Here is a 25615-nt window from a genome sequence, read left to right as displayed (position 1 = left end):
AAGTATTGGGAAAGCAGCCCAAGAAGTACTCACTAGCAGCCATGGCTCGCTGCCGCTGGGCCCTTAGCTCTTGTAACTTTTGGGTTTCCTTCTGCAGAGGACCCTTGAGGTCGGCATCACTGAGCTGGCAAGAACAAAGGAGTGTCAGGGTTACTAAGGAAGTAAAAAATCATCTAATCTCCCTTACAACTGCCTCTTTTTCTTTTAGATTTATGGGCCAGAAAAAAAAGGTTACTCCTGGCTATGAACTCAGGAATTAATTCTGGCAGACTCAAGGAGACAATATGAGGTGCCGGGAATGGATCCCAGGTCCACCATGTGCAAGGCCAATGCCTTGCACACTCGTTGTGCTATGGCTCTGGCCTCCTCAATCTCCTCTTCTGGTCGGAGGAAGTCTTCTTACCTTGCAAGAGAAGGGGTTATTGGCCAGAAATGCAGCCAGCAGTTGGATGGCATTCTTGCAGACCAACACTGATTTGTCTGACAGACGTCCCACGGCTAAGGCGACCACAGCCTGGAAGCGTGTCAGGGGGAGAGCCTAGAGGCACAGGAAGAAAGGGCCAGTTTACATCGGGCAACTTCCTGTCTGTTCAGGATGACCACCAGGTCAACACCAAATGAACTATCTACTCAATGTGTGTATGTGGGGGGGGGGGGAGCTCTAGGGATTAAGATACTCAGAACATTCTACATGTGAGGCATCCCCTCACCCCTGAGTTGCACACTGAGCCCTCACCTCTTCTAAAGAAACCTGTTCTATTGTGACTTAGCTATGTGAAACTTGTCTACAGACATGCAGCAATTAAGGATTATTTTTTATAATAGTATAATACATTTTTTTGTTGTTGTTGGGGCTCTAGAGATAGCACAGCAATAGGGCGTTTATTTTGCAAGTGGCCAACCCAAGACCAATGTTGGTTCGAATCGGCATCCTATATGGTCCCCTGTGACTGCCAGGAGTGATTTCTGAGCACAGAGCCAGGAATAACCCAAGTGGCACCAGGTGTGACAAAAACAAACCAAAACAAAATAAAAAGCAAAACAAAAAAAATTCTTTTTTGTTGGTTTTTGGGCCACACCCGGTGACGCTCAGGGGTTACTCCTGGCTATACACTTAGAAATCATTCCTGGCTCAGGGACCATATGGGATGCCAGGGATTGAAACAAGGTCCGTCCTGCACCACCTACATGCAAAGCAAACGCCCTACCACTACGCTATCACTCCGGCCCTGTGTAATACATTCTTTTTTGTTTTGTGGCCACATCTGGCTGTGCTCAGGGCTTAATCCTGGTTCTGTATTCAGGGATCACTCCTGCTGGCTTGAGGGACTACTTGGTGCTAAGGAACAAACTCATGTTGGTCACAGGTGAGGCAAGCCCCTTCCTTCTGTACTATGGCTCCAATCCCAAAATCTTAAATCCCTACATCTTAAATGGAGCCAGGAACCTTGGTACTCAGTTGAGGATAAATTGGGGGTGGGGGGGAAAATCACACCCGGCAGCGCTCAGGGGCTACTCCTGGCTCTACGCTCAGAAATCGCCCTCGGCAGGTTCGGGGAACCATATGGGATACCGGGATTTGAACCACCATCCCTCTGCATGCAAGGCAAATGCCTTAATGCTGTGCTATCTCTACGCCCCCCCCCCCACCTTTTTTGTTTTTGTTTTTTTTGGGCCACACCCAGCAGTGCTCAGGGGTCACTAGGATGCTGGGAATTAAACCCAGTTCCACCCTGGGTTGGCCATGAGCAAGGCAAATGCCCTTCCACTGTGCTATGGCTCTGGCACCAGAGGAGAATCTTATTACTGGTAGCATAAACCTGAAATTTATTGAGTTATTTGGTTTGGGGCCACAGCTGCCCAGATGCTTCTTGTGGTTCTTAGCTCAGGGATCAGTCCTGACAAATTTGGGAGACAATATGGGTTGGCAAGGATTGAAGCTGGGTTGGATGCATGCAAGGTAGGAACCTTACCTGCTGTACTATCTCTTGGGCCTCCAAATAAGAATTTTAGATTCTCCCTTAGAACCCTTTCTTTTCGTACCTGATTCCTGTTTCTTCCCTTGATAGACGTAACAGTAGTTGGCGGTTGTTAGTGTAGAAGGTTGCTTACCTTCTGTTGGACGATTCGGGTGAAAAGTTGCAGAACTTTGCTTCGTACAAAGGAGTTGACGTCATGGCCATGGGCCTGCAAGGTGTCCAAGAACTGGTCTCTGGTATTTCGAGCTGACTCCTCCAGCTGATCACCGTTCAGAACCTGCAGCACCATCTCCGCCATGCCTGCCAGTACTGCATTGCGCATGGTGTAATTCTTGAGAGAAAAAAAAGAGGTGTGAACCTTTACAAGCTGATACTAATTTCCTTTTCCTAAAATCGTACCCATCTGGGTCGAAGTGATAGCACTCAGGGAGAGCATTTGCCTTACATGGGGCAGACCTGGGTTCATTCACCAGCATCCCATATGTCCCTGAGCCTGCCAGAAGTCATACCTGAGCGCAGAGTCAGGAGTGCCAGGTGTGGCCCCAAAACAAAAACACAAAACTTTACCCATCTGAGGATACAGATGTGGCAAGACATTTTGTTAGGATCAGCTAGTTTTATTTATTCATTCATTCATTCATTCATTCATTTATTTATTTATTTATTTATTTTTGCTTTTTGGGTCACACCCGGCAGTGCTCAGGGGTTACTCCTGGCTGTCTGCTCAGAAATAGCTCCTGGCAGGCACGGGGGACCATATGGGACACCAGGATTCGAACCAACCACCTTTGGTCCTGGATTGGCTGCTTGCAAGGCAAACGCCGCTGTGCTATCTCTCCGGGCCAGGATCAGCTAGTTTTAGATGTAATTTTTTTTTTTCTTGGTCTGCTGCTTAGATCCTGGGACCTCAGATGTCACTGGCAAAATCTGACTCCCCTATGGATTTAGTTCACTTAGAGGAGCCTGAAGGGCTAAAACCAAAAACCCAGGAGAATTTCTTCCCTTTCTATCCAGGTAACCATGGTGGTCGTTGGGTCTGAAGCTGTGCTTGTTTCCCATATGCACACATTCAGTGGTCTTTCATCTCATCTCCCAAAGTCTTTGATCCTTGCCTCTGTTTCTTCCCATTACCATTAGGGTTAGGGTTAGGAAAACAACCAAAATGCCCAATGACAGCTGTCTGGATAAAGAGTTATGGTATATACATACAACGAAATACTCCTCAGTTTTAAGAAGATGAAATTAAAAAAAAAAAGGGACTGGTACAGTGAGTAGGGCGTTTGCTTTGCATGTGCATCAGGAACCCCATATGATCTCAGAAGTGACCCCTGAAAGCAGGGTTAGAAATGAGCCAAGCTCCCTCCCCCCAAAAAAAATTCCAAGGAAAAAAGAAGACAAAATCTGACCTTTTGCTACAACTTGGGTAGAACAAAGGAGTCAGGAAAAGAGAAAAAAGTGGGAGAGAGGATAGGAATGATAGATAAATTCACTGATAGAGAAATGGACAGAAGTGAATCAAAATGAACTTGTGAATTCTGACAACAGAACTGAGGTTACTGGAATGAGAGAAGAGGAAGGGATGAGCTTAACCAGGAGGAAGGGGGTACTAGAAGTGGCAAAACAACAGTGGTAGATGGTTCTTGGTGCACTGCTGGTGGTGAAATTACCTAACTTTATATATAAACACTAAAACCCATTAACACTATTATAAATAAGTATTAAAAAGAAAGTCTAAAAAGAAAGGGCAATAATAATATAGCAGGTAGGGTATTTGCCTTGCATGCAGCCAACCTGGGCTTAATCCCCAGCATTCCATATTGTTGTATTAAATAATTAAGAATGGTGCTGGATGGCGGTGGATGGCAATGGATTTCTTTCTGCCACCCCAGGCCACGTGGCTCTGCAACCCCATTTAGCCGGCGGGTCCCAGGCCCAGGTAAACTGCGGAAATCAGACTCATCCAGAGACAGGCATCAGGAAGCATCAGCTTTATTCATGCCCTATTCACCACATGTGTGTGGCCTATCTCATAACCTTTTAAGCATTCAGCCCTTCTTTTTTTTTTTTTTTTTTTTTTTTTGTTTTTGGGCCACACCCTGTGACGCTCAGGGGTTACTCCTGGCTATGCGCTCAGAAGTTGCTCCTGGCTTCTTGGGGGACCATATGGGACGCCGGGGGATCGAACCGCGGTCCGTCCTAGGCTAGCGCAGGCAAGGCAGGCACCTTACCTCCAGCGCCACCGCCCGGCCCCGCATTCAGCCCTTCTAGGCTACCCTGCGTCTTAACCCTTTCAGCCATCTTCCCTTTGGCCTCCATCCTGGTCCAAGACCAAAAGAGGCAACGACCCAAAAGCCAGAGCGCCCAGCAGCGCAGAAAGGGGCTGCCGAATCCCCTTGGTTCAAGGCTTATCTAACTTTTCCAAGACCCCTCCCAGGAATGGGCCGGGTCTTGCAGGTAAGGTCACACCTAATATCCGGTTCCCAAGACCCCTCCCAAAAATGGGTGGGTCTTAGGTATCTACACCCAAATCCAGGGTCTTAGCTAGGTACACCAACACATATGGTTCCCTGAGCGTCACCAGAAGTGTTTTTTGAACACTTTTAGAGGCAGTGTACATCATCAGCACAGCCAGGTATTGCCAAAAAACAGAGAGAGAGAAAAGAAAGCCTATTGCTCAGGGATTTAGTTTAGCAACTGATTACTGAGGCACTGAGTTTGAAATTCAGCCTGGGGAGAGGAGGGGGGCAATGGGTAAAATATTGATATAAAAAAATCTGAGTTCTGGGAGGGGGCAGGAAAAAATAATCTGAATTCTTACAGTCAAAGTTATAGTGCAGCAGGCAGGGCACTTGCCTTGTATGTGGCTGATCCAACTTCAATCCCCAGCACCATAGATGGTTCCCCGAGTCAATTGTCATCCTTCATATGGTAGTTGGACTTGGACATGGCCCTAGGATAGCCCACTTGTACTTGGACGTGCCCCTTGAATACCTCACTAATAATAACTAACAGTTGAACCTGGACATGTCCCCATCATGTTGGGATAAAAGGGAAAATTTGGACTGTTGGTGGGGGGAGAATAGTGACCAGAGCAGCACCTGCTCGCCCGCAGGGTCCAAAGATAAAGCATCAGTGAGATGCTCTCTTGCTTTATATCTGTTTCCTTTTCTTTCTTTTTTGTACCAGGCCACCTCTGACTGGTGAATTTCTATCTAAGTATACCTGATTTCTCTCTCTCCCCATCCCTTCTTCTTTCCCTCCTTCCTTCCGGCCCCCCAGACCCCCAGAGCAGGCAGTTGCTACATGCTAGCATCTATGGATAGGCACAAGGCCCCACCAGGCTGCCGAGGCCATTCTGGCAACCTTGGGCCAACACAATCCCTGAGCATAGAGTCAGGAACAAGCTCTATGCAATTCTGCATGTGGCTCCAAAATACCTGTCACACACAAACACATACAGTATAAATAAAATAAGAATCTGAGCTCTAGACCAGGGAAACAGCTCAGTTACCTTACATATGTGAGGTCCTGGGGAGGGAATGGAAGAAGAGGAGGAAGGAGTGGAATAGGAGGGAGAAAAGAAAAAAGAAAAAGGAAGGAGGGAACAAAGAAAGGAAAGATGAAAGGAGGGAAGGAAAGAAGGTAGAAAGGAGGGAAGAAAGAAGGGAAAGGAAGGAAGGAAGGGAAGAAAGGAGGGAGGGATGGACGTGAGGAAGAGGGAAAAGAATCTGACCTCGGGGCCGGGTAGGTGGCGCTGGAGGTAAGGTGTCTGCCTTGCAAGCGCTAGCCAAGGAAGGACCGCGGTTCGATCCCCCGGCGTCCCATATGGTCCCCCCAAGCCAGTGGCGATTTCTGAGCACATAGCCAGGAGTAACCCCTGAGCGTCAAGCAGGTGTGGCCCAAAAACCAAAAAAAAAAAAAAAAAAAAAAGAATCTGACCTCGAAGGAGCAACTTACCTCTCCATCCAGATGATCTAGCAAAACACACATGCTGGACATCAGGATAGCAGGGACACGCTCTGCTAACTCTGTCAGGAAAGCTGCAAAGCCCTTTGCCCCTGCAGGGTCCCGACTCAGTTCCTGGGGACACTTCTGTCCAATCTCTCTACATAGGAAAGGAGACAAAGCCACAGCATGGTGACGTCAGAATTCAGCGCCAGCAGAGACAGGGTTTGAAGATCTCCAGGTGGCTGAGACTCAATTCCCAAACTTGCTCTTCTCCATGAGGCAAATGAGAATCAGAAATTTAAGAGAACCAGGGGCCGGTGAGGTGGTGCTAGAGGTAAGGTGTCTGCCTTGCAAGTGCTAGCCAAGGAAGGACCGAGGTTTGATCCCCTGATGTCCCATATGGTCCCCCCAAGCCAGGGGCGATTTCTGAGTGCTTAGCCAGGAGTAACACCTGAGCATCAAACGGGTGTGGCTGAAAACAAAACAAAACAAAACAAAAAAAAAAAAAATGAGAACCAGAGGTGGGAGTGCATGGTGGTAGGGCGTTTGCCTTACACATGGTTGACCCAGACGAACGGTGGTTGGAACCCCAGCATCCCATAGGGTCCCCCGAGCCTGCCAGGAGCGACTTCTGAGCTCAGAGCCAGGAGCACCACCAGGTGTAGCCCCAAAACCAAAAAATAAAAATAAAAAAGGAAATTTAAGAGAAGGAAGTCACCTTATAATCTCTCCCACGATGCTCTTCATTCCAAAATCATTTGCCCAGAGACTCACAGCTGCTACCAGGACAGGTGCCAGATGTTCATAATGTTGCAGCATCTGGATGATCTTCACAGTGGCACCTAGGGAAGGTTTCCTTGTGAGTGCTTCTGGACTGCACAGACAGGGTGAAGCAGAGTGGAGAGAACTTACTGAGCATGTGATTATAGCGTGTCAGGGCGACGCCCAGCAGACGCATGATGGCCTCGCGCGTGGGCCGGTTCTTTTGGTGGCCGATGGTGGGGTTCTCCAGGAGGCGGTAGCAACAGCCAGTCACCAAACTGAAACAGAAGACCAAGATGTTAAAAAAAAAAGAAAAAAGAAGACCAAGATGTGAAAACAGTCATGGACACACAGTTATAGTGGGGTCTAGTCTCATTTAGTCATTTTTTTTTTGCCAGGGGGCACACATCCAGAAAAAAGTATTCAGGAGACTCCATGTGGTGTCAGGGTTCAAATAAGGGTTAGTCACATGCAAGACAGGTTAAGTACCTTAACCCCTTTACTATTCTCTCCAGCCCCTTATTCTCTTTACTGGCTCCAAAGTTAGAGTGGCCTTTTGGGGTTAGTTTTTGTTTGGGGGCTAAACCCAGCAGTGCACCAGTTACTCCTAGTGGTTCTGCATATAGGGATCACTCTTTTTTGGGGGGGGGATCACACCCGGCAACACTCAGGGATTACTCCTGGCTCTATGCTCAGAAATTGCCCCTGGCAGGCTCAGGAGACCATATGGGATGCTGGGATTCAAACCACCGTTCTTGTGCATGCAAGGCAAACACGCTACCTCCATGCTATCTCTCAGACCCAGGGATCACTCTTGATGAACTCAGGGAACCATATGGGCTGCTACTGATCAAACCTGGGTAGACCACATGCAAGGCAAATAAGTGCCTGACCCACTCCAGCCCTTCTCTTCAGTTTTAGTCTGAGAGCATCTGAAGAGTCAAGCTGCTATTAACTGAAATGGGGTGATAGTTGTGAGATATGCAGGGGGGTTAGGGGGTAGTTACAAATTTTGTTTGGAACATGACAAAATGTGTTTATTCAGCATCCAAGTAATACCAGATTCAGATGCTGAATACATATTTTGGAGTATAATGTTTTGCCAGCCCCCCAAAAAAAAAATCACAAGAAAAAGTACTAAGCTGGGCCCAGAGATATAGCACAGCGGCGTTTGCCTTGCAAGCAGCCAATCCAGGATCTAAGGTGGTTGGTTCGAATCCCAGTGTCCCATATGGTCCCCGTGCCTGCCAGGAGCTATTTCTGAGCAGACAGCCAGGAGTAATCCCTGAGCATCGCTGGGTGTGGCCCCAAAACCAAACCCCCCCCCCAAAAAAAAGAAAAAAAAGAAAAAAAAAAGTACTAAGCTAGGGAAGTGAAATGGCAGAGCACCTAATGCCCTGGGCCTTATCTCTGGCCCCCATAGCAACAAAAAATGGGGGGGGGGGGCGGGGAGAGCTCAAGTAATAAAACATAATTGGATTAATTATGTACCTCCCCTAGTACCCCCCCAAAGAAAAAACAAAAAGTACCACTTTCCCTCAACTATTGCTACTCCCAGCTCAGTGCTCCAGAATCATGTGGTGCTGGGAATCAAACTGGGGTCAGCCGCAAGCCATGTTAAGTAAGTACCCTTTGGCCTTAAAGCCACTGGCTTCTCTTGCTCAGGTTCCTACAACAGCTTTGTGACTGCTGATTCCTCCCTGACCCCACAGTCTGTTTCCAGGGATCAGTAAGGATGACCATTAAGAGGAAAACTCAAAAAAAAAAAAAAAAAGGGGCCGGGCGGTGGCGCTGGAGGTAAGGTGCCTGCCTTGCCTGCGCTAGCCTAGGACAGACCGCGGTTCGATCCCCCGGCATCCCATATGGTCCCCCAAGAAGCCAGGAGCAACTTCTGAGCGCATAGCCAGGAGTAACCCCTGAGCGTCACAGGGTGTGGCCCAAAAACCAAAAAAAAAAAAAAAAAAAAAAAAAAAAAAAAAAAAAAGAGGAAAAGTCAGTCCCTTTATGTGTCCTGCCCAGAACCTTTGGTGCCACCTCATGCTGAAAAAGGTCACCACTGAGGCAAGCAGTGCCGAACACAATTTGGTACTCCTAAGTCCCCCCTATTTGTTCTTTCTCTCAGCTATTGGCCTTGTCCATTACTGACATAGCCTCTTACTTGGGATTTCCACTTGTCACTCCTTCACCTTCCTCTTCCTCCAGATCTCCTCATACCCCTTATTACTTCTGCTGGGAAGGTCTCTTTCAAGGTCTTCCTAGAAGGGCTAATTTCCAATCGTTATCCCTGGGCCCAGAAAAACACAGTGGCTTGGAGTGCTAGCAGTTACAAGGGCATGGTCATGGCTTCGGATCCAGGTGGCCCACATGTGCTGCATACAGTTAGGGCAGATCAACTCTCTGCATTTCCTTGAATGGGAACTGGAAATGATTTCTGGCCAAACCATAGCCAGGTGTACATGAGCATGAGCACCACAAAAAGGGGTAGCACCTCCAGTGAACCCTGCAACTAAAAAGATGTACAGGTACCCTGGCCAGAAAGTGCAACCTCTGAGGAGCACACTTGGGAGCATCTCAGTGACCTCTCTCGAGCATCACATCCATCACCTGGGCACTGTGACTAAGGGAACATCCCTTGGTGAACCTACGTGAAAGCACTACCAACAAAGGAGTACAAAATCCCTGGTCACTGCAACTCCACCATAAAAACAAGGGATGGGGGCCGGGCGGTGGCGCTAAAGGTAAGGTGCCTGCCTTGCCTGCGCTAGCCTTGGACGGACCGAGGTTCGATCCCCCGGTGTCCCATATGGTCCCCCAAGCCAGGAGCAACTTCTGAGCGCATAGCCAGGAGTAACCCCTGAGCGTTACCGGGTGTGGCCCAAAAAAACAAAACAAAACAAAACAAAACAAAAACAAAAAAAAAACCAAACCAAAAAAAAAAAAAAAGGGGCCGGGTGGTGGCGCTGAAGGTAAGGTGCCTGCCTTGCCTGCGCTAGCCTTGGACAGACCGCGGTTCGATCCCCCGGTGTCCCATATGGTCCCCCAAGCCAGGAGCAACTTCTGAGCACATAGCCAGGAGTAACCCCTGAGCGTTACCGGGTGTGGCCCAAAAATCCAAAAAAAAAAAAAAATAAATAAATAAATAAAAACAAGGGATGGGGAGGAAATAAATAAAAATGAAATCGCAATCCCATTCCATCAAGCCTCCTATTTCCTACACTTTTTCCTGGATTGTATCAAATAAAATTAAAAAATAAATGTATATTTTACTTATTTACAAAAACTTATCTTCTGCTCTTAATATAATCTAGGGACCAAAAGTTGCTCAGAATGCTGATAACATGCTTTACAAGCAGGAGGTCCAGGTTCAGTGCCTGGCAAAGCATGGTATCGTGAGCATTGCCAGAAATGACTTATTGAGCTCAGAGCTAGGAATAGCATGAATACCTCTGAATATAGCCCTAAAATCCACAATCCTCTTCCCCCACAAAACCAAACCAAACCCCAAAACACTCCAAGAGGCTGAGGATAAAAAGTTTAACATTAAAACACATGACTTACATGCAGATAACCCGAGTTTGATCACTTACATGCAGATAACCCGAGTTTGATCCTCAGTTTAAAAACAAAATATGGGAGGGCATAAGCGGTTTCCTGTGCCTATAATGATATCAACCATGCACCCAGGAGAAACTAAATACTGGTTCATGCATGAATGGGCATTAAGAGGGGAGCAACTCACATTCACTTCTAATATGACATATTTCTAACAACTCATCTTTATGAGTATATGTCCATATGTCCACCTAGCACCTATGTCTCTATCCTCATAGCTCTGCATGGTATTAGCCAGTTGGTATGCTGGTTTTTGGGCAACACCAAGCAATGCTCAGGGGTTACCCTTGGTTCGATGCTCAGAAATCACTACTCAGGGGCCGGGAAGGTGGCGCTAGAGGTAAGGTGTCTGCCTTGCAAGTGCTAGCGTAGGAGAGACCTTGGTTCAATCCCCCGGTGTCCCATATGGTCCCCCCAAGCCAGGGGCGATTTCTGAGCGCATAGCCAGGAGTAACCCCTGAGCGTCAAACTGGTGTGGCCCAAAAACCAAAAACAAAAAAACAAACAAAAAAAAAGAAATCACTCCTCAGTGCTCTGGGGACCACATGGGATGCCAATGATTGAGCCTGGGTCAGGAGCATGCACGGCAAGTGCAATGCCCACCGTACTATTACTCCTGATCCAGAATCATCTTTTTTTGGGGGGGAGGGAGTTTGGGTTTTTGGGTCACACTTGGCATCACTCAGGGGTTACTCCTGGCTCTACACTCAGAAATCGCTCCTGGCAGACTCGGGGGACCATATGAGATGGCAGGATTCAAACCACCATCCTTCTGAATGCAAGGCAAATGCCCTACCTCCATGCTATTTCTCTGGCCCTTTTTTTGTTTTGTTTTGTTGTTGTTGTTTTTTCAGAATTTTTCAGAACTAACTTACCTGACAAATTCCTCCTCAATTATTGAGTGGTTCCACAGGTGACGAATGTCCAGTTGGAGCAACTGTGTTAAAAGCTGAAGAATCGGTTGCTTCTCTTCTTCCCAGTCAAAGCCATGAGCTGCCTTGGACCTGCCTTTCTTACCCTAAAAATGGATCACATATGTTGGGGGAGAAGGGAAATGAAGAGGGTCAAGATCCTCTAGACTGTAAATTATGTAGCACTGAGATAAGATATAAGTTGTAAGTCACCCCAAGTGCTGTATTTCTAACCCTGGGTAAATGGATCTGAAGCAGAGTAGCTGCAAAGAATTAATAAACCAAGCCAGTCAGGAGAGATCATGGAGTTGGTGGCTTCTCACCTCCTGATCTTTTTCCACATGCCAAGGAGGAGGGTCGAGATCCAAGTGGACTTGTACAAGTCAAAGGACTTGGTGAAAGGAAAGAGGAAATTGAGGGAACAAGGTAATATAAAAGTGTTCTAAGTTACAAACTATGAAAAAGCTATGTCTGTGCTCACTTCGGCAGCACATATACTAAAAATTGAAAAAGCTACATGTTGGGGCCGGAGAGATAGCACAGCGGTGTTTGCCTTGCAAGCAGCCGATCCAGGACCTAAGGTGGTTGGTTCAAATCCCGGCATCCCATATGGTCCCCTGTGCCTGCCAGGAGCTATTTCTGAGAAGATAGCCAGGAGCACTGCTGGGTGTGGCCCAAAAACCAAAAATTAAAAAAAAAAAAAAAAGGGCCCGGAGAGATAGCACAGCGGTGTTTGCCTTGCAAGCAGCCAACCCAGGACCAAAGGTGGTTGGTTCGAATCCCGGTGTCCCATATGGTCCCCCGTGCCTGCCAGGAGCTATTTCTGAGCAGACAGCCAGGAGTCACCCCTGAGCAACGCCGGGTGTGACCCAAAAACCAAAAACCAAAAAAAAAAAAAAAAAAGAAAAAGAAAAAGCTACATGTCAAGGAAGGAGACTGATGACTGATGGGATCTTTTTCTTTTTCTTTTTTTTTTTTTTTGGTTTTGGTTTTTGGGCCACACCCATTTGACGCTCAGGGGTTACTCCTGGCTATGTGCTCAGAAATCGCCCCTGGCTTGGGGGGACCATATGGGACGCCGGGGGATCGAACCACGGTCCGTTCCTTGGCTAGCGCTTGTAAGGCAGACACCTTACCTCTAGAGCCACCTTCCCGGCCCCTCTTTTTTTTTTGGTTTTTGGACCACACCCAGTGGCACTCAGGGGTTACTCCTGGCTTTGCACTCAGAAATCACTCCTGGCAGGCAGGCTCGGGGATGTTCTGGGTTGACCATGTGCAAGGCAAATGCCCTACCGCTGAGTGATATGCCTATCACTCTAGCCCAATGGAATACTTTTGAGTACTTCCTCATCACCACTAAATTAGAGCAGAAGGACTGTGAAAAATAGAATCACTGGATTCCCTGATGTCCGACTGCTTTCCTTAAATACATGTCATATTCATTTTTTCGGATCCTCTAGTAAATGAGTCCAGGAAACAATTACCTTTGCAAGATCCAGGTCCATGAGATTTGTCCGGCTGGCCATGGTCTCAAAGGATTCCAAGAGGCGTATCAAGGCATAGCAATTCATTTTGAGGGCATTAACATGGGCACTTCTATCCGATACACTCAAAGTGGCATCTTCCAGGATAGCTGGAAGCTCCTGGGAATGGCGGGACACCACTACAAGAGGCAAGATCGAGAGTCGGTTTTGTTCCCTTTCCTCATAGACCACATTTCATAGCCATCCACGCTCACAGCCATCAGATTACCAAAGATCTGTGTTCATCTCTCAGTGGTCACAACACAAGCCAAGTCCTTTAGGAGCCTCAACCCGATTCCCGAATATAACGTGTCCCTACTGTCTCACTCCAGTTACCAGTTTCTCCTTGACAACTGGAAGAACAGTCTCTAGTAAAGACAGTTCATTCAAAAGTAGGAAGATTATCTTGTTGGTCTGCCCTTACAGCAAACACACAGAGCTCTGTATTGTCCACCAAGATTACAGACCCGAGTTAAAGGTCCCCGGACTTGGCCAAACCAACTGAATCACCACAGCCTTGATATCATCACATGGCTAAGAGAATGGAAACAAACAGCAATAAATGCCTCCTGGTCCCTACCCACAACCCATAACACCTTTGATCAGGAATTCCAGAGTATCTTCCTTGAGGCCAGGATCTAGACTTCGGAAGTGACTGTGAGGAAAGAAAGTACATGTGGGGTGAGACCAGGAGCTGTGGTACTTATTCAAATGGTTTAAAACATAAGACTCAACTGCTCAACACATGAAATTGCCCATCAGAAACAGAATGGTGGTCTGAAAGAACAGGATTTAAGCTTCCCAGCTGAGACAGCAGCACCCAGTATCCACTAATTAGTGTAACTATTTGAAATTTCAGAATACCCTTATAAATTAGCAATAAAAAGCAATTAGAGGACTAGAGAGGGTAGAGCAAATAGGGTATTGCCATACAGATGGCCAACTTGGATTCGATCTCCGGCCTTCCTGTGCACCGCCAAGAGTAAACCCTGAGCATTATGGGTGTGGGTTCCCCCACTCCCCCCAAAAAAAAGCATTCCATGCCCCTACCCTTTTTATTTTTGTTCACAGGGATTGTTCCCGGCAGATTCAGGAAACTATACGGTATGCCAGGATTGAACCTGAGTTGGATGCATGCAAGGCAAGAGACCTACGAGTTGCGCTATCACTCTAGCCCCAAAAGCATTTGGTTCTTAAAGTACCAGCCCAATGCTTTACTTACTGTAAGATGCTGTAGATGGTATCAAAATGCTCCAGCATAGCCAGGGGTCCCTGATCTCGGAAGGCAGCCTGAAATGCTGTACAGAAGAAAGAAACTCCTTAGTATAGAGGGGATAGGATGATGGGGGTAAACTGTATTCAAGGCAGGCAATCAACTTAATTGCTTTTGTTAATTAAAAACCACAAAAGGAAAACAGTTCATACCATGTAACCTATTACAATAGTAATCTGTGCTATGTGTTTTGGAGCCCAGAGCTGGTGGTGCAGGTGGGGACTTGGGGAAACCAGGGAACAAACTCAGGTTCCTGAGACATGCTGCAGCTCTCTGGCCTGTTTTATAATTAAAGCCTCTCTGAACTTCATCACACCACTGGCCATAGCCAACAGCATCTATGACTATTTTATGGGAAAAGCAATTGTCAGGGTTATTTTACTTTTTTGGTTTTGGGGCCACACCCAGAGATGTTCAAAGGTTACTCCTCGTTCCGCACTCAGAATTTACTCCTGGAGGTGCTCGGGGGATTATGTGAGATGCTGGGGATGAAACACAGGTTGGCCACATGCAAGGCAAGACTTACCCGCTGTACTATTACTACAAAAGTCAGCAGTTTGTAAACAAATACAGGCTATTCCTGTTGATTTTGAAACAATCAAAGTGACAAAACCAGAATGGAGTTTTTGGACTGCTCACCCAATATTAATACCAATACAGGAATCATGTACTACTAATTACACACATGAATCTTTTTAAACTACATCTTTTTTTTTGGTTTTTGGTTCACATCCGGCAGTGCCCAGGGGGTACTCCTGACTCTATGCTCAGAAATGGCTCCTAGCAGGCTCAGGGGACCATATGGGATACCGGGACTCAAACCACCGTCCTTCTGCATGCAAGGCAAACAAACGCCTTACCTCCATGCTATCTCTCCGGCCCTAAACTAAATCTTTCAGTTCAGTACTATCAGCCAGTGTTTCTCAGTTTTCTGATGCTAGCCCCCCCCTCCAACTTCATTTCCTTCCTGAGGCCCTGTCTTATCTGTTGTTTGGCCCTCTCCTAATCTTGTATCATGCCTCCTCCTGAACTATGCAATTTTTCTCCTCTGGTCTTCCTGAGGCCCCACACATTCCTCTGGCTGAGAAAGACTACAATGAACTCGTAGAACCTTATTTGAATTTTTCCAGCTTCTATTTCTTTACATTCCTTTTCTTAGATTCTATTCAGAAACCATGCATTTCTCATTGCTGTATCTCCTTTCTGTTTCCTCCAACTGTTGTCTTCAGTGATCTTACTATTGTGAAGTCTACTAACTGGTTATTCTGTGGACTGCCCTGCAAGTTGAGACTGCCTTATATTTTTTTCATGAATAGATTGAGTAGATATAATTTGGGGGTCATTCAAATGCTCATACCAAGCCCAAATCTGTAGATTAGCATGCTGCACCTTGCAGCATGGGGCAGTGTATGCCTGGTATCGCCACTGAAAAGTTAGCATTTGCCCATTGCCAACTCATCTTATAGAGGGATATTTTGAACCAACACAAATATTCCTATTTTTCATCACATTTGCCCATTAAGAGAAGCACCAAATGAAGATTTTTTCTTTTGGTTTTTGGACCACACCTGGCGGTGCTCAGGGGTTACTCCTGGCTGTCTGCTCAGAAATAGCTCCTGGCAGGCACGGGGGACCATATGGGACACCGGGATTCGAACCAACCACCTTTGGTCCTGGATCGGCTGCTTGAAAGGCAAACGCCGCTGTGCTATCTCTCCAGACCCCGAATGAAGATTCTTGTCTGCTACAAGTATGGCTATTTCCCATTAAACCATTCTTCCCATGTTCACTTGAGGGCCTGTCACTGGAAAGATGAGTCATTCATGACATGGTTCTGGGGAGTGAACATAGGCTTCCTACACAAAGCCTTCTCTCAGGCTCATCTCTCAGGCCCAATGCCATTATTTCTGCTTTTTAATATTTTTGTTTGGAGGACCCACCCAGCAGTACTCAGGTCTTATTTGGAGCACTACACTCTTGGTGGGGTTCAGAAGGCCAAAGTGGGGTTGCTGGGGATCAAATCCTTACCCTCCAATATATATATTGTTTTTGGGCCACACCCGGCGTTGCTCAGGGGTTACTCCTGGCTGTCTGCTCAGAAATAGCTCCTGGCAGGCATGGGGGACCATATGGGACACCGGGATTTGAACCAACCACCTTTGGTCCTGGATCAGCTGCTTGCAAGGCAAACGCCACTGTACTATCTCTCCGGCCCCGATATCTTATTACTGTTACCTGTTTTTTAGTTGTTTTTTGGTTTTGGAGTCACATCCGGTGATGCTCAGGGGTTACTCCTAGCTATGTGCTCAGAAACCGCTCCTGGCTTGGGGGACCACATGGGATGCCAGGATTCAAACCACCTTCACCTTCCATCCTGGATCAGCTGTGTGAAGGCAAACGACCTACTGCTGTGCTATCCTACTGCTGTGCTATTGCTCTGCCTGATCTGTTACCTATTTTAATCCATTTCTATTTATCTTGTTAAAATAGCTTAATACCATTTATTTTATTTGTTTGGGGGCCACACCCTGCTGTCCAGGACTTATTCCTGGTTCTGTGCTCAGGAATCATTCCTGGTGGGTAACTATATGGGTGGCTGGAGATCAAAACAAGGTCAACCATGTATAAAGCAAGTGCCTTCCCCTCTACTATTGCTGCAGCCTTATATGGCTTTATTTTTGGTCATCAGGCAGTCCTTCCACTTCAGTCTGTTCTTTTGACTTTCTCCCTTTACTTTTACTCTCTTCTTTATTGAATGGAGTCTGAGAAGGGAAAGAGACTAAAGGTACAGAGAAAGGCACAAAACAGTCTGTCCCACCAAGTGACATATGCCACTGGCACAATGCCAGGGCAAGAATATGCCACCCAGGGGTTTTTCTTTCAGCACCAGCTACCAAATCCTGGCCCCACAGCCTGGGGCAGGACCTGTGAAAGTGCTAGAACCTCTTAATTTCCTGTACAACACAATTCAACTTATCCTGAGCATTCCCTGCTTCTCAGTACTGGAGTCAAAGTTCCAGGTTCTGGGGTCAGAGCGGTAGTTAACCAAGTTGTGAATACAAAGGAAAAGTGTTTGAAGTGAAAAATGCTGTTACAGGAGCCAGCGAGGTGGCGCTAGAGGTAAGGTGTTTGCCTTGCAAGCGCTAGCCAAGGAAGGCCCATGGTTTGATCCCCCAGCGTCCCATATGGTCCCCCCAAGCCAGGGGCAATTTCTGAGTGCTTAGCCAGGAGTAACCCCTGAGCATCAAACGGGTGTGGCCCAAAAACCAAAAAAAAAAGAAAAATGCTGGTACAGTGAATACTTAAATTAGAAAATGAAACCTGGGGCTAGAGCGATAATACAGTGGGTAGAGAGTTGACTTGCATGAGGCAGACCTGGGTTCAATCCCTGAGCACCACCAGGCATGGCCCAACTGCCCCCCCCAAAAACGAAAGAGGACTGAGCGATAGTACAGAAATTAAGGTGCTTGCCTTGCACCCACCTGGTGCCTGTTTGATCCTCAGAACCATATATGGTCCCCTGAGAATTGCCAAGGAGTGACTCTGAATACAATTGGGAATAGTCTCTCAGAACAGGTATCTTGGGGGCTGATTGCATAGCTAAATGAGAGTACTTGGTTCCTCTGCTGGAGGACTAGGTTCAATTCTCACAAAGAGCAATGTATCAAAAAACTCACTACATGGGCCGGAGAGATAGCATGGAGGTAAGTTGTTTGCCTTGCATGCAAGGTGGTTCAAATCCTGGCATCCCATATGGTCCCCAGAGCCTGCCAGGAGCGATTTCTGAGCATAGTCAGGAGTAACCTCTGAGGCTGCTGGGTGTGACCCAAAAACCAAACCCCCCCCCCAAAAAAAACCCAAAAATCCTCGCTACATGGTATATACCGTATTTTCCGGCGTATAAGACGACCCCCTAATATAGGTTTAGGCCTATATTTGTTGTATAAGACAGAATGTTCCTGTGCTGCAACTGTATCTTCCACAGTGAGCCAATCACAACAAGCAAAGGTCCAAAGGTTATACTGTAATAGACGTCCTCTCTGACTCTGGCCAATCTGAGCAGGCTTTTTACAGTGTAGATTGGGGTCTAGAACAGTGTCTAATTTGCATGCATAAAAAGCCTGCTTGGATTGACTGAGTCAGAGAGGCGGTCCGAGCAGCCTTGCAGTGATTGGTGCAGGATCGAGTTGGAAAATTTGTTTTGTGGCAGTATTCAGACAATTTTTGTTTAGCAGCATATTGAAACATTTTTCGGGATATACTCGGCGTATAAGACAACCTCCAATTTTCGGTTGACTTTTTTGTTTCAAAAGTCGTCTTATGGGCCCGGAGAGATAGCACAGCGGTGTTTGCCCTGCAAGCAGTCGATCCAGGACCAAAGGTGGTTGGTTCGAATCCCGGTGTCCCATATGGTCCCCCGTGCCTGCCAGGAGCTATTTCTTTTCTTTTCTTTTTTTTTTTTTGGTTTTTGGGCCACACCCATTTGACGCTCAGGGGTTACTCCTGGCTATGCACTCAGAAATCGCCCCTGGCTTGGGGGGACCATATGGGACACCGGGGGATCGAACCACGGTCCGTCCTACGCTAGCGCTTGCAAGGCAGACACCTTACCTCTAGCGCCACCTTCCCGGCCCAGCCAGGAGCTATTTCTGAGCAGACAGCCAGGAGTAACCCCTGAGCACCGCCGGGTGTGGCCCCCCCCCCCCAAAAAAAAAGGTCATCTTATATGCCGGAAAATACGGTACATACATACATACATACATATATACACACACACCATATATATATATATATATATATATATATATATACTATGATATATAGTATGTCCACAATAAAAATAGTGGGCCACCCACTATTATTGGCCATATCTATGTGCTGCTCAAGGCTAACTCCTGCCTCTGCATTCTGTCCCCCAAATCCATATGAGATGCTGGAGATTGATCCCAGTTCAACTATCTGCTGTACTCTCTCTCTAGCCCTCAGAGTATAATTTCTAGGAATTAATCCAAAGCGATACAAAGGATACAAGGCACTTTTAACAAGTACAAAATTTTTTGTTTTTGCTTTTGATTTGGGCCCATACTCAGCTGAGCTTAGAATCACTCCTGGTGGGGCTTGGGGGGGGGGCGGGCGGGTATGAGGTGCTAGGGATTAAACTCAAGTCAGCTACGTGTAAGGTAAGTGGCTTGCTCACTCTTCAGGCCCACACTGACTGTTCAACTTGGGTTTTTTTGGGGGGCGGGGGCATGTGGTGGTGGCCAAGGCTTAATCCTGGCAAGGCTGGAGGAGTACATGAAATGCCAGTGTTCAAACCTGGGGTAGCCATGAGCAAGGCAAGTGTACAATCGCTCTGGCCCCAAAAGTCTTATTGATTATATATAAATTGCTCTAGGACATCTAAAGATTTTGGGGGGTTGGGGAAGTGTGCAGAAGGATCCCAAGTACTTGGGATTGCATGGACCACTTGAGTGCTTGGGGCCTTCATGACTATAATCTGATGGTGTTCCAGAGTCCATGTGTGCTACAACAAATTAAACAAACCCAAGACTGGCACAGGCTATGTATATATAACCACTAACCACTGTACTGTACTATCTCTTGGCCCCATTAATCAATTTTAATGAGTAACAGCATTGTTCACAGTTTGTTCAGGGTTAAACGTACATTATTTTTTTATTACCACACAGAAAAAAAGAGACCATGTGTAAAGTCTCAGACATCCTGAGACAGTGATCTATATTTTTAGTGTAGTAAAAGCTTTTGAAAGACTTTGAGCATGAAATATGAGGGAAGAGAAAGAGAAAAATATGTCTTTAAGAAACAATATCAGCGCCTGGAGAGATAGCACAGCGGCATTTGCCTTGCAAGCAGCCGATCCAGGACCAAAGGTGGTTGGTTCGAATCCCGGTGTCCCATATGGTCCCCTGTGCCTGCCAGGAGCTATTTCTGAGCAGACAGCCAGGAGTAACCCCTGAGCACCGCCGGGTGTGGCCCAAAAACCAAAAAAAAAAAAAAAAAAAAAAAGAAACAATATCAGCAGACATTTCTCAAAGAAGAAATACAAATGGCCAAAAAGCACATGAAAAAATTGTCCCATATCATTAATCATCAGGGTGATGCAAATCAAAACAACAATGAGGTACCATCTCATGCCACAGAGACTGGAACACATCACAAAGAACAAGAACAAACAGTGCTGGCGGAGATGTGGGGAGAAAGGAATTCTCATTCACTGCTGGTGGAATGCTGTCTAGTCCAGCCTTTATGGAAAACAATATGAAATTCCTCAAAAAATTGGAAATTGAGCTCATATATGATCCAGCTATACCACTCTTAGGGATATACCCTAGGAACACAAAAACGCAATACAAAATGTACTCTGCATGCCTATGTTCATTGCAGTGCTATTTACAATAGCCAGACTCTGGAAACAACCCAGATGCCCAACAACAGATGAATGGCTAAAGAAACTGTGGTGTGGGCCCGGAGAGATAGCACAGTGGTGTTTGCCTTGCAAGCAGCCGATCCAGGACCAAAGGTGGTTGGTTCAAATCCCGGTGTCCCATATGGTCCCCCGTGCCTGCCAGGAGCTATTTCTGAGCAGACAGCCAGGAGTAACCCCGGAGCACCGCTGGGTGTGGCCCAAAAACAAAAACAAAAAAACAAAAACAAAAAAAAAAGAAACTGTGGTGTATCTACACAATGGAATGCTATGCAGCCGTCATAAAAATTTCCTATACATGGATGGACATGGGAACTATTATGCTGAGAAATAAGCCAGAGAGAGATAGACACAGAATAGTCTCATTCATCTGTGGGATTTAAGAAAAATAAAAGACACTATGGTAATGATATGCAAAGACAATAGAGATGAGGGCTAGAAAAACCAGATTTGAAGCCAGTCGATATTAAAGCATACCACAAGGAGTGGTAAGGGAAGTGAGCGAAATAACTACACTAATAATTATCATGACTGGCCCGGAGAGATAGCACAGCGGTGTTTGCCTTGCAAGCAGCCGATCCAGGACCAAAGGTGGTTGGTTCAAATCCCGGTGTCCCATATGGTCCCCCATGCCTGCCAGGAGCTATTTCTGAGCAGACAGCCAGGAGTAACCCCTGAGCACCGCCGGGTATGGCCCAAAAACCAAAAAAAAAAATAAATAAATAAAATAATAATAATAATTATCATGACAATGGTAGAATAGAATTCCTGTCTCAAAGACAGGCAGGGGGTAGGGGAAGAGAAAGGGAGGGGCATTGGTGACAGGAAGGTGGCACTGGTGAGGGGGTGTACTTTTTATGACTAAAACTCAAATACAAACATGTTCGTAATCATGGTACATAAATAAAGCTATTATAAAAATAAATAAATAGTACTGGCTGCTGGGGCTAGAGGGGCTGGAGCGAGTGATAGCACAGTGGTAGGGTGTTTGCCTTGGATGCTGCCAACCCAGGATAGAGCCGGGCTTGATCCCCAACATCCCATATGGTCCCTGAGCCTGCCAGGAGTGATTTCTGAGTGCATAGCCAGGAGTAACCCCTGAGCATTGCCGGGTATGGCCCAAAAATCAAAACTAGTACCCCCCACAAAAAAAGAAAAGAAAGCATATCAGATGCCTGGAGCAATAGCACAGCAGGTAGGGGGCTTGCCTTGCAAGCAGCTGACCCAGGTTCGATCTCAGCATTGCATAGATCCCCTGAACCTACAGGGGCTACATTTCTGAGCACAGAGCCAGGAATAACCCATGAGAGTTGCTGGGTGTGCACTCTCCCCCCAAAAGTGAGAGCATCAGCAGGTGTGGAGCACTAGTACAGCTTTAGTATAGTACTTGCTCTGCGTGCAGCCAACCCAAGCACAATCCTGAGCATCCCATATGGTCCCTCAAATATCACTAGGAGTGATTCCCAAGTGCAGAGCTAGAAGTAATCCGTTAGCATTGCTGGGTGTGGGCCATAAACCAAGGGAAATAAAAAAGAGAAAATGGAGGCCAGAGTGATAACACAGCAGGGGTGTAAGAAAGAGAGAGAGAAGAGAGAGTGGAGAGAGGAGAGAGAGGGGGGAGGGAGAGAGGAAGAGAGAGGGAGAGAGAGGGGAGAGGGAGAGAGGGGGAGAGGGAGAGGGAGAGAGAGAGAGAGAGAGAGAGAGAGAGAGAGAGAGAGAGAGAGAGAGAGAGAGAGAGAGAGAGAATTGGCTTCTCCAGAATGAAAAAAGGCTGCTCTTATAATTTTTAAATTCAACCCAGGACTTTGATGTGTGGTGGTAAGAGGTAAAGATCTGAAATAATCCTCCCCACAAAAGAATAACCACATATACCAATATACCACTAAGTTTACTGATGAGCCAACAGGTGGTCAAGACAGGTCTCTGTGTCACCTAAGGGTGCCAAAAGCAGGAATAAGGACGTTTTCTTTGCTCTCCTGAAGCTCGAGGTGTGGCAGAACAGACAGACAACACACATATAGCTGTTTTGAAGTGGTAGGTACTGTCTTACCTCTAAGTTGTGCGGGAAGCTGTTTGATGGAGATTACCTCTTGAACAACATATTGATTCACCCCGCCATTTTTCAACAATTCCTCTGGGGACAAGGGCAGGTGGAATTCAAACAGCTGGGGAGACATCTTTCTCCCTCTGTCTCACAGACTGGAACCCAAAAAGGAAACAGTCAGAATCTGTATATACCTCCTCTCTTTTCTTATCTGGTCTATTCTCTCCCCCATCTCTTCACCAGGTTTTGCCATGGCTACTTAACGCTCTCAATATCACATATGTAAACTGGGGATACCAAGGATCACAGTGATCTGAGGCACCATGGAGTCAAAGGCTTAAAGAACTGCAAAGTGGAACGTCCATGCACGAAGTTAGCATTATTGTTAGGTTTTATGGGCAAAGCTTCTTATGCAAAAAGAGTTATCACACCAAAGCCAAAAGCAACGTAGCAAGGCAGGCTTCCTGATTTCAGAATGGGAATGCCTTTAGTATCTCAAGTTTGCATAACAGTCCTCATAGGAGCCACGTTGCTGGGCTTAAAAACAACAACAACAACAACTTAATTCATCCTGACCGATCTAATTCTTTTTTCTTTTTTTCTTTTTCTTTTTTTTTTTTTTTTTGATTTTTGGGCCACACCCGGCGGTGCTCAGGGGTTACTCCTGGCTGTCTGCTCAGAAATAGCTCCTGGCAGGCACGGGGGACCATATGGGACACCGGGATTCGAACCAACCACCTTTGGTCCTGGATCGGCTGCTTGCAAGGCAAACGCCGCTGTGCTATCTCTCCGGGCCCCCGATCTAATTCTTAAAATTGCAAACTCATGGAAACCCATTTACAATAGAAGATGACAATGACTTGCGCCAATATCGCCTCTAGCATCTGGCATAAAACAGAGATAGCACAGCGGCGTTTGCCTTGCAAGCAGCCGATCCAGGACCAAAGGTGGTTGGTTTGAATCCCGGTGTCCCATATGGTCCCCCGTGCCTGCCAGGAGCTATTTCTGAGCAGACAGCCAAGAGTAAGTCCTGAGCACCGCCGGGTGTGACCCAAAAACCAAAAAAAAAAAAACAAAACAAAAAAAAAAACATTCCTGTGCCTACCTCTCCGTCCTCCCACAATATACCCGGCTAAACCTCCCTGCCTCTGGGTCTCAGGCCATTTCACCCCGTTCCCGAAATTCCCATAGCCTCCTCACCCAGGGAATCTCCCACGCGGCTCCCAAGGCCAAGGTTGCAGAGACGAGAGAGGAAGAGTTAAAAAAAAAAAACAACAATGTGCAAAACGCTCCAATCATCGAAACAGCACTCCGGCGGGCAGAAACTCCAGCCAATCCAGTGCAGAGCGAGGCCCCAAAACTGCCACCTCGGAAACAGGCCCGCGCGGGTAACGCTTCAAAGACGGGGTTCAAAAATCCCAACGGCTGCAAACGAGCCAATGGCGACGCTCTCTGCAGAATCTGACCGATCACGGCGCAGGAGCCAGTGATCAGGCAGGCGGGGCCTAAGGCGTGGACTTAGGCTCAGAGTCCCCCACCCTAGTGGCCGCCCTTTCCCCTCTGGGGGCAGAGGCGGGGCTTCTGGTGCGGTCTGCAAAAGAGCTTCAGCTGGGGCCGGAGAGATAGCATGGAGGTAAAGCATTTGCCTCGCAGCCTCGCATGCAGAAGGACGGTGGTTCGAATCCCGGCATCCCATATGGTCCCCCGAGCCTGTAGGGAGCGATTTCTGAGCCTAGACCCAGGAGGAACCCCCTGAGTGCAGCCGGGTGTGACCCAAAAAACAAAAACAAATAATTTGTACGTTTATGTATATGCACAGTGGTAGGGCCTTTGCTTGCACACAGCTGACCCAAGAGGGGCAGTGGTTCGAATCCTGGCATCCCATATGGTCCCCTGAGCCCGCCAGGGGCGATTTCTGAGCATAGAGCCAGGAGGAACCCCTGAGCGCTGCTGGGTGTGACCCAAAAACAAACAAACAAACAAAAAAAATCCCTATGATCCTCTGAGCCTGCTAGGAGCGATTTCTTTTTTTCTTTATTTTTTTGGGGGGGGGGGGGTCACACCCGGCTGCGCTCAGGGCTACTCCTGTCTCTATGCTCAGAAATGGCCCCTGGCAGGCTCGGAGGACCATATGGGATGCAGGGATTCGAACCACCGTCCTTCTGCATGGAAGGCAAACGCCTTACCTCCATGCTATCTCTTCGGCCCCTAGGAGCGATTTCTTAGAGCAGAGTCAAGAGTAATTTCTAAGCGCTGCCGGGTATGACCCCCCCCCACCCCCCAAAAAAGAAAAAGAAAAATTCAGGGTTTTTTTTTAGCTGGACTCTCAGTTACTCTCTCAGTTAGTCCTAGGATAAGAGTCAAGTCTCAAACCTTAGGTCCAGGTCCCCTAATCTCTGCAATGTGATGCCAGTATTCTTTTTTTTTTTGGGGGGGGGGGCACCACCACAGCAGTGCTGAGGGATGATTCCTGGTGATGCTCAGAATATGGGATGCTGAGGATCGAGCCCAGGTTGGCTGCAAGCAACAAAGCAAGTGCCCTCGGGCCTTCACCTCCCTCTGTACCTCAGCTTTCCCCCCCCCCCCAAAAAAAAACAGGGAATCAGAAACGACTCCGGGGCCGGAGTGAATCTGCACAGTGGTAGGGCATTAATTTGCCTTGCAAGCAGCCGATCCAGGACCGACGGTGGTTCGAATCCCGGCATCCCATATGGTCCCCTAGGAGTAGGCCTGCCAGGAGTGATTTCTGAGCACAGAGCCAGGAGTAAACCCCTGAGCAATGCTGGGTGTGGCCCCAAAACCAAAAAACAAACAAACAAAAGATTCTGCCAAATGCAAGGAGGAAGAAAGGAAGGAAGGAATCCTTGGGATCCAGGCTCTAGGATTTCTTTCATCTCTCTCACAAAGCAGGGAAACCCAAAGAAGCAAAGAAAGACTGAGTTCTGATGTTGTCCCCGTCGGCACTTCCGGTGTGCCGCTACTTCCGCGTCAGACCGGAAGCTGTCCGCGCGCATCCAATAGCGAAAGAGATCGCACGCCGCCCATTACCGGAAGTTGGTGGAGTGGGCGGGGCTTATGCCTCAAATGGCGTGGCGAGGGCGGGCCCTGAGCGCAAAGC

The 25615-nt window shown here is 47.3% G+C and overlaps 1 protein-coding gene and 2 non-coding genes across 3 annotated transcripts in view; all 3 read right to left on the bottom strand.

Annotated features, from left to right (window-relative positions):
* The window catches only part of NCAPD2 (non-SMC condensin I complex subunit D2), a 39752-nt gene extending 15757 nt beyond the window's left edge, over positions 1-23995 (bottom strand). Inside the window, exons 1-12 of the mRNA XM_049771956.1 lie at positions 23698-23995; positions 22504-22652; positions 13958-14033; positions 13332-13390; positions 12697-12875; positions 11177-11319; positions 6840-6967; positions 6646-6769; positions 5937-6084; positions 2113-2310; positions 404-538; positions 34-124 (exon numbers count right to left, since the gene is read on the bottom strand). Coding sequence (XP_049627913.1) covers positions 34-124; positions 404-538; positions 2113-2310; positions 5937-6084; positions 6646-6769; positions 6840-6967; positions 11177-11319; positions 12697-12875; positions 13332-13390; positions 13958-14033; positions 22504-22630 — 1408 coding nt within the window. The 5' untranslated portion in view covers positions 22631-22652; positions 23698-23995. The remainder of the gene's footprint in view (positions 1-33; positions 125-403; positions 539-2112; positions 2311-5936; positions 6085-6645; positions 6770-6839; positions 6968-11176; positions 11320-12696; positions 12876-13331; positions 13391-13957; positions 14034-22503; positions 22653-23697) is intronic.
* Positions 12951-13270, bottom strand: LOC126008081 (small nucleolar RNA U85). Its single transcript, XR_007495495.1, has one exon. It is a non-coding gene; the product is annotated as a small nucleolar RNA U85 (small nucleolar RNA).
* LOC126007758 (small nucleolar RNA SNORA30/SNORA37 family) lies at positions 16816-16948 on the bottom strand. Its single transcript, XR_007495243.1, has one exon. It is a non-coding gene; the product is annotated as a small nucleolar RNA SNORA30/SNORA37 family (small nucleolar RNA).
* Positions 23996-25615: the final 1620 nt, after the last annotated feature.

The sequence above is a fragment of the Suncus etruscus genome, chromosome 4, assembly GCF_024139225.1.
Source record: "Suncus etruscus isolate mSunEtr1 chromosome 4, mSunEtr1.pri.cur, whole genome shotgun sequence".
Classification (NCBI taxonomy): domain Eukaryota; kingdom Metazoa; phylum Chordata; class Mammalia; order Eulipotyphla; family Soricidae; genus Suncus; species Suncus etruscus.
Note: the sequence above shows the minus strand (reverse complement) of the source record. Positions and strands in the feature narration are given on the sequence as shown.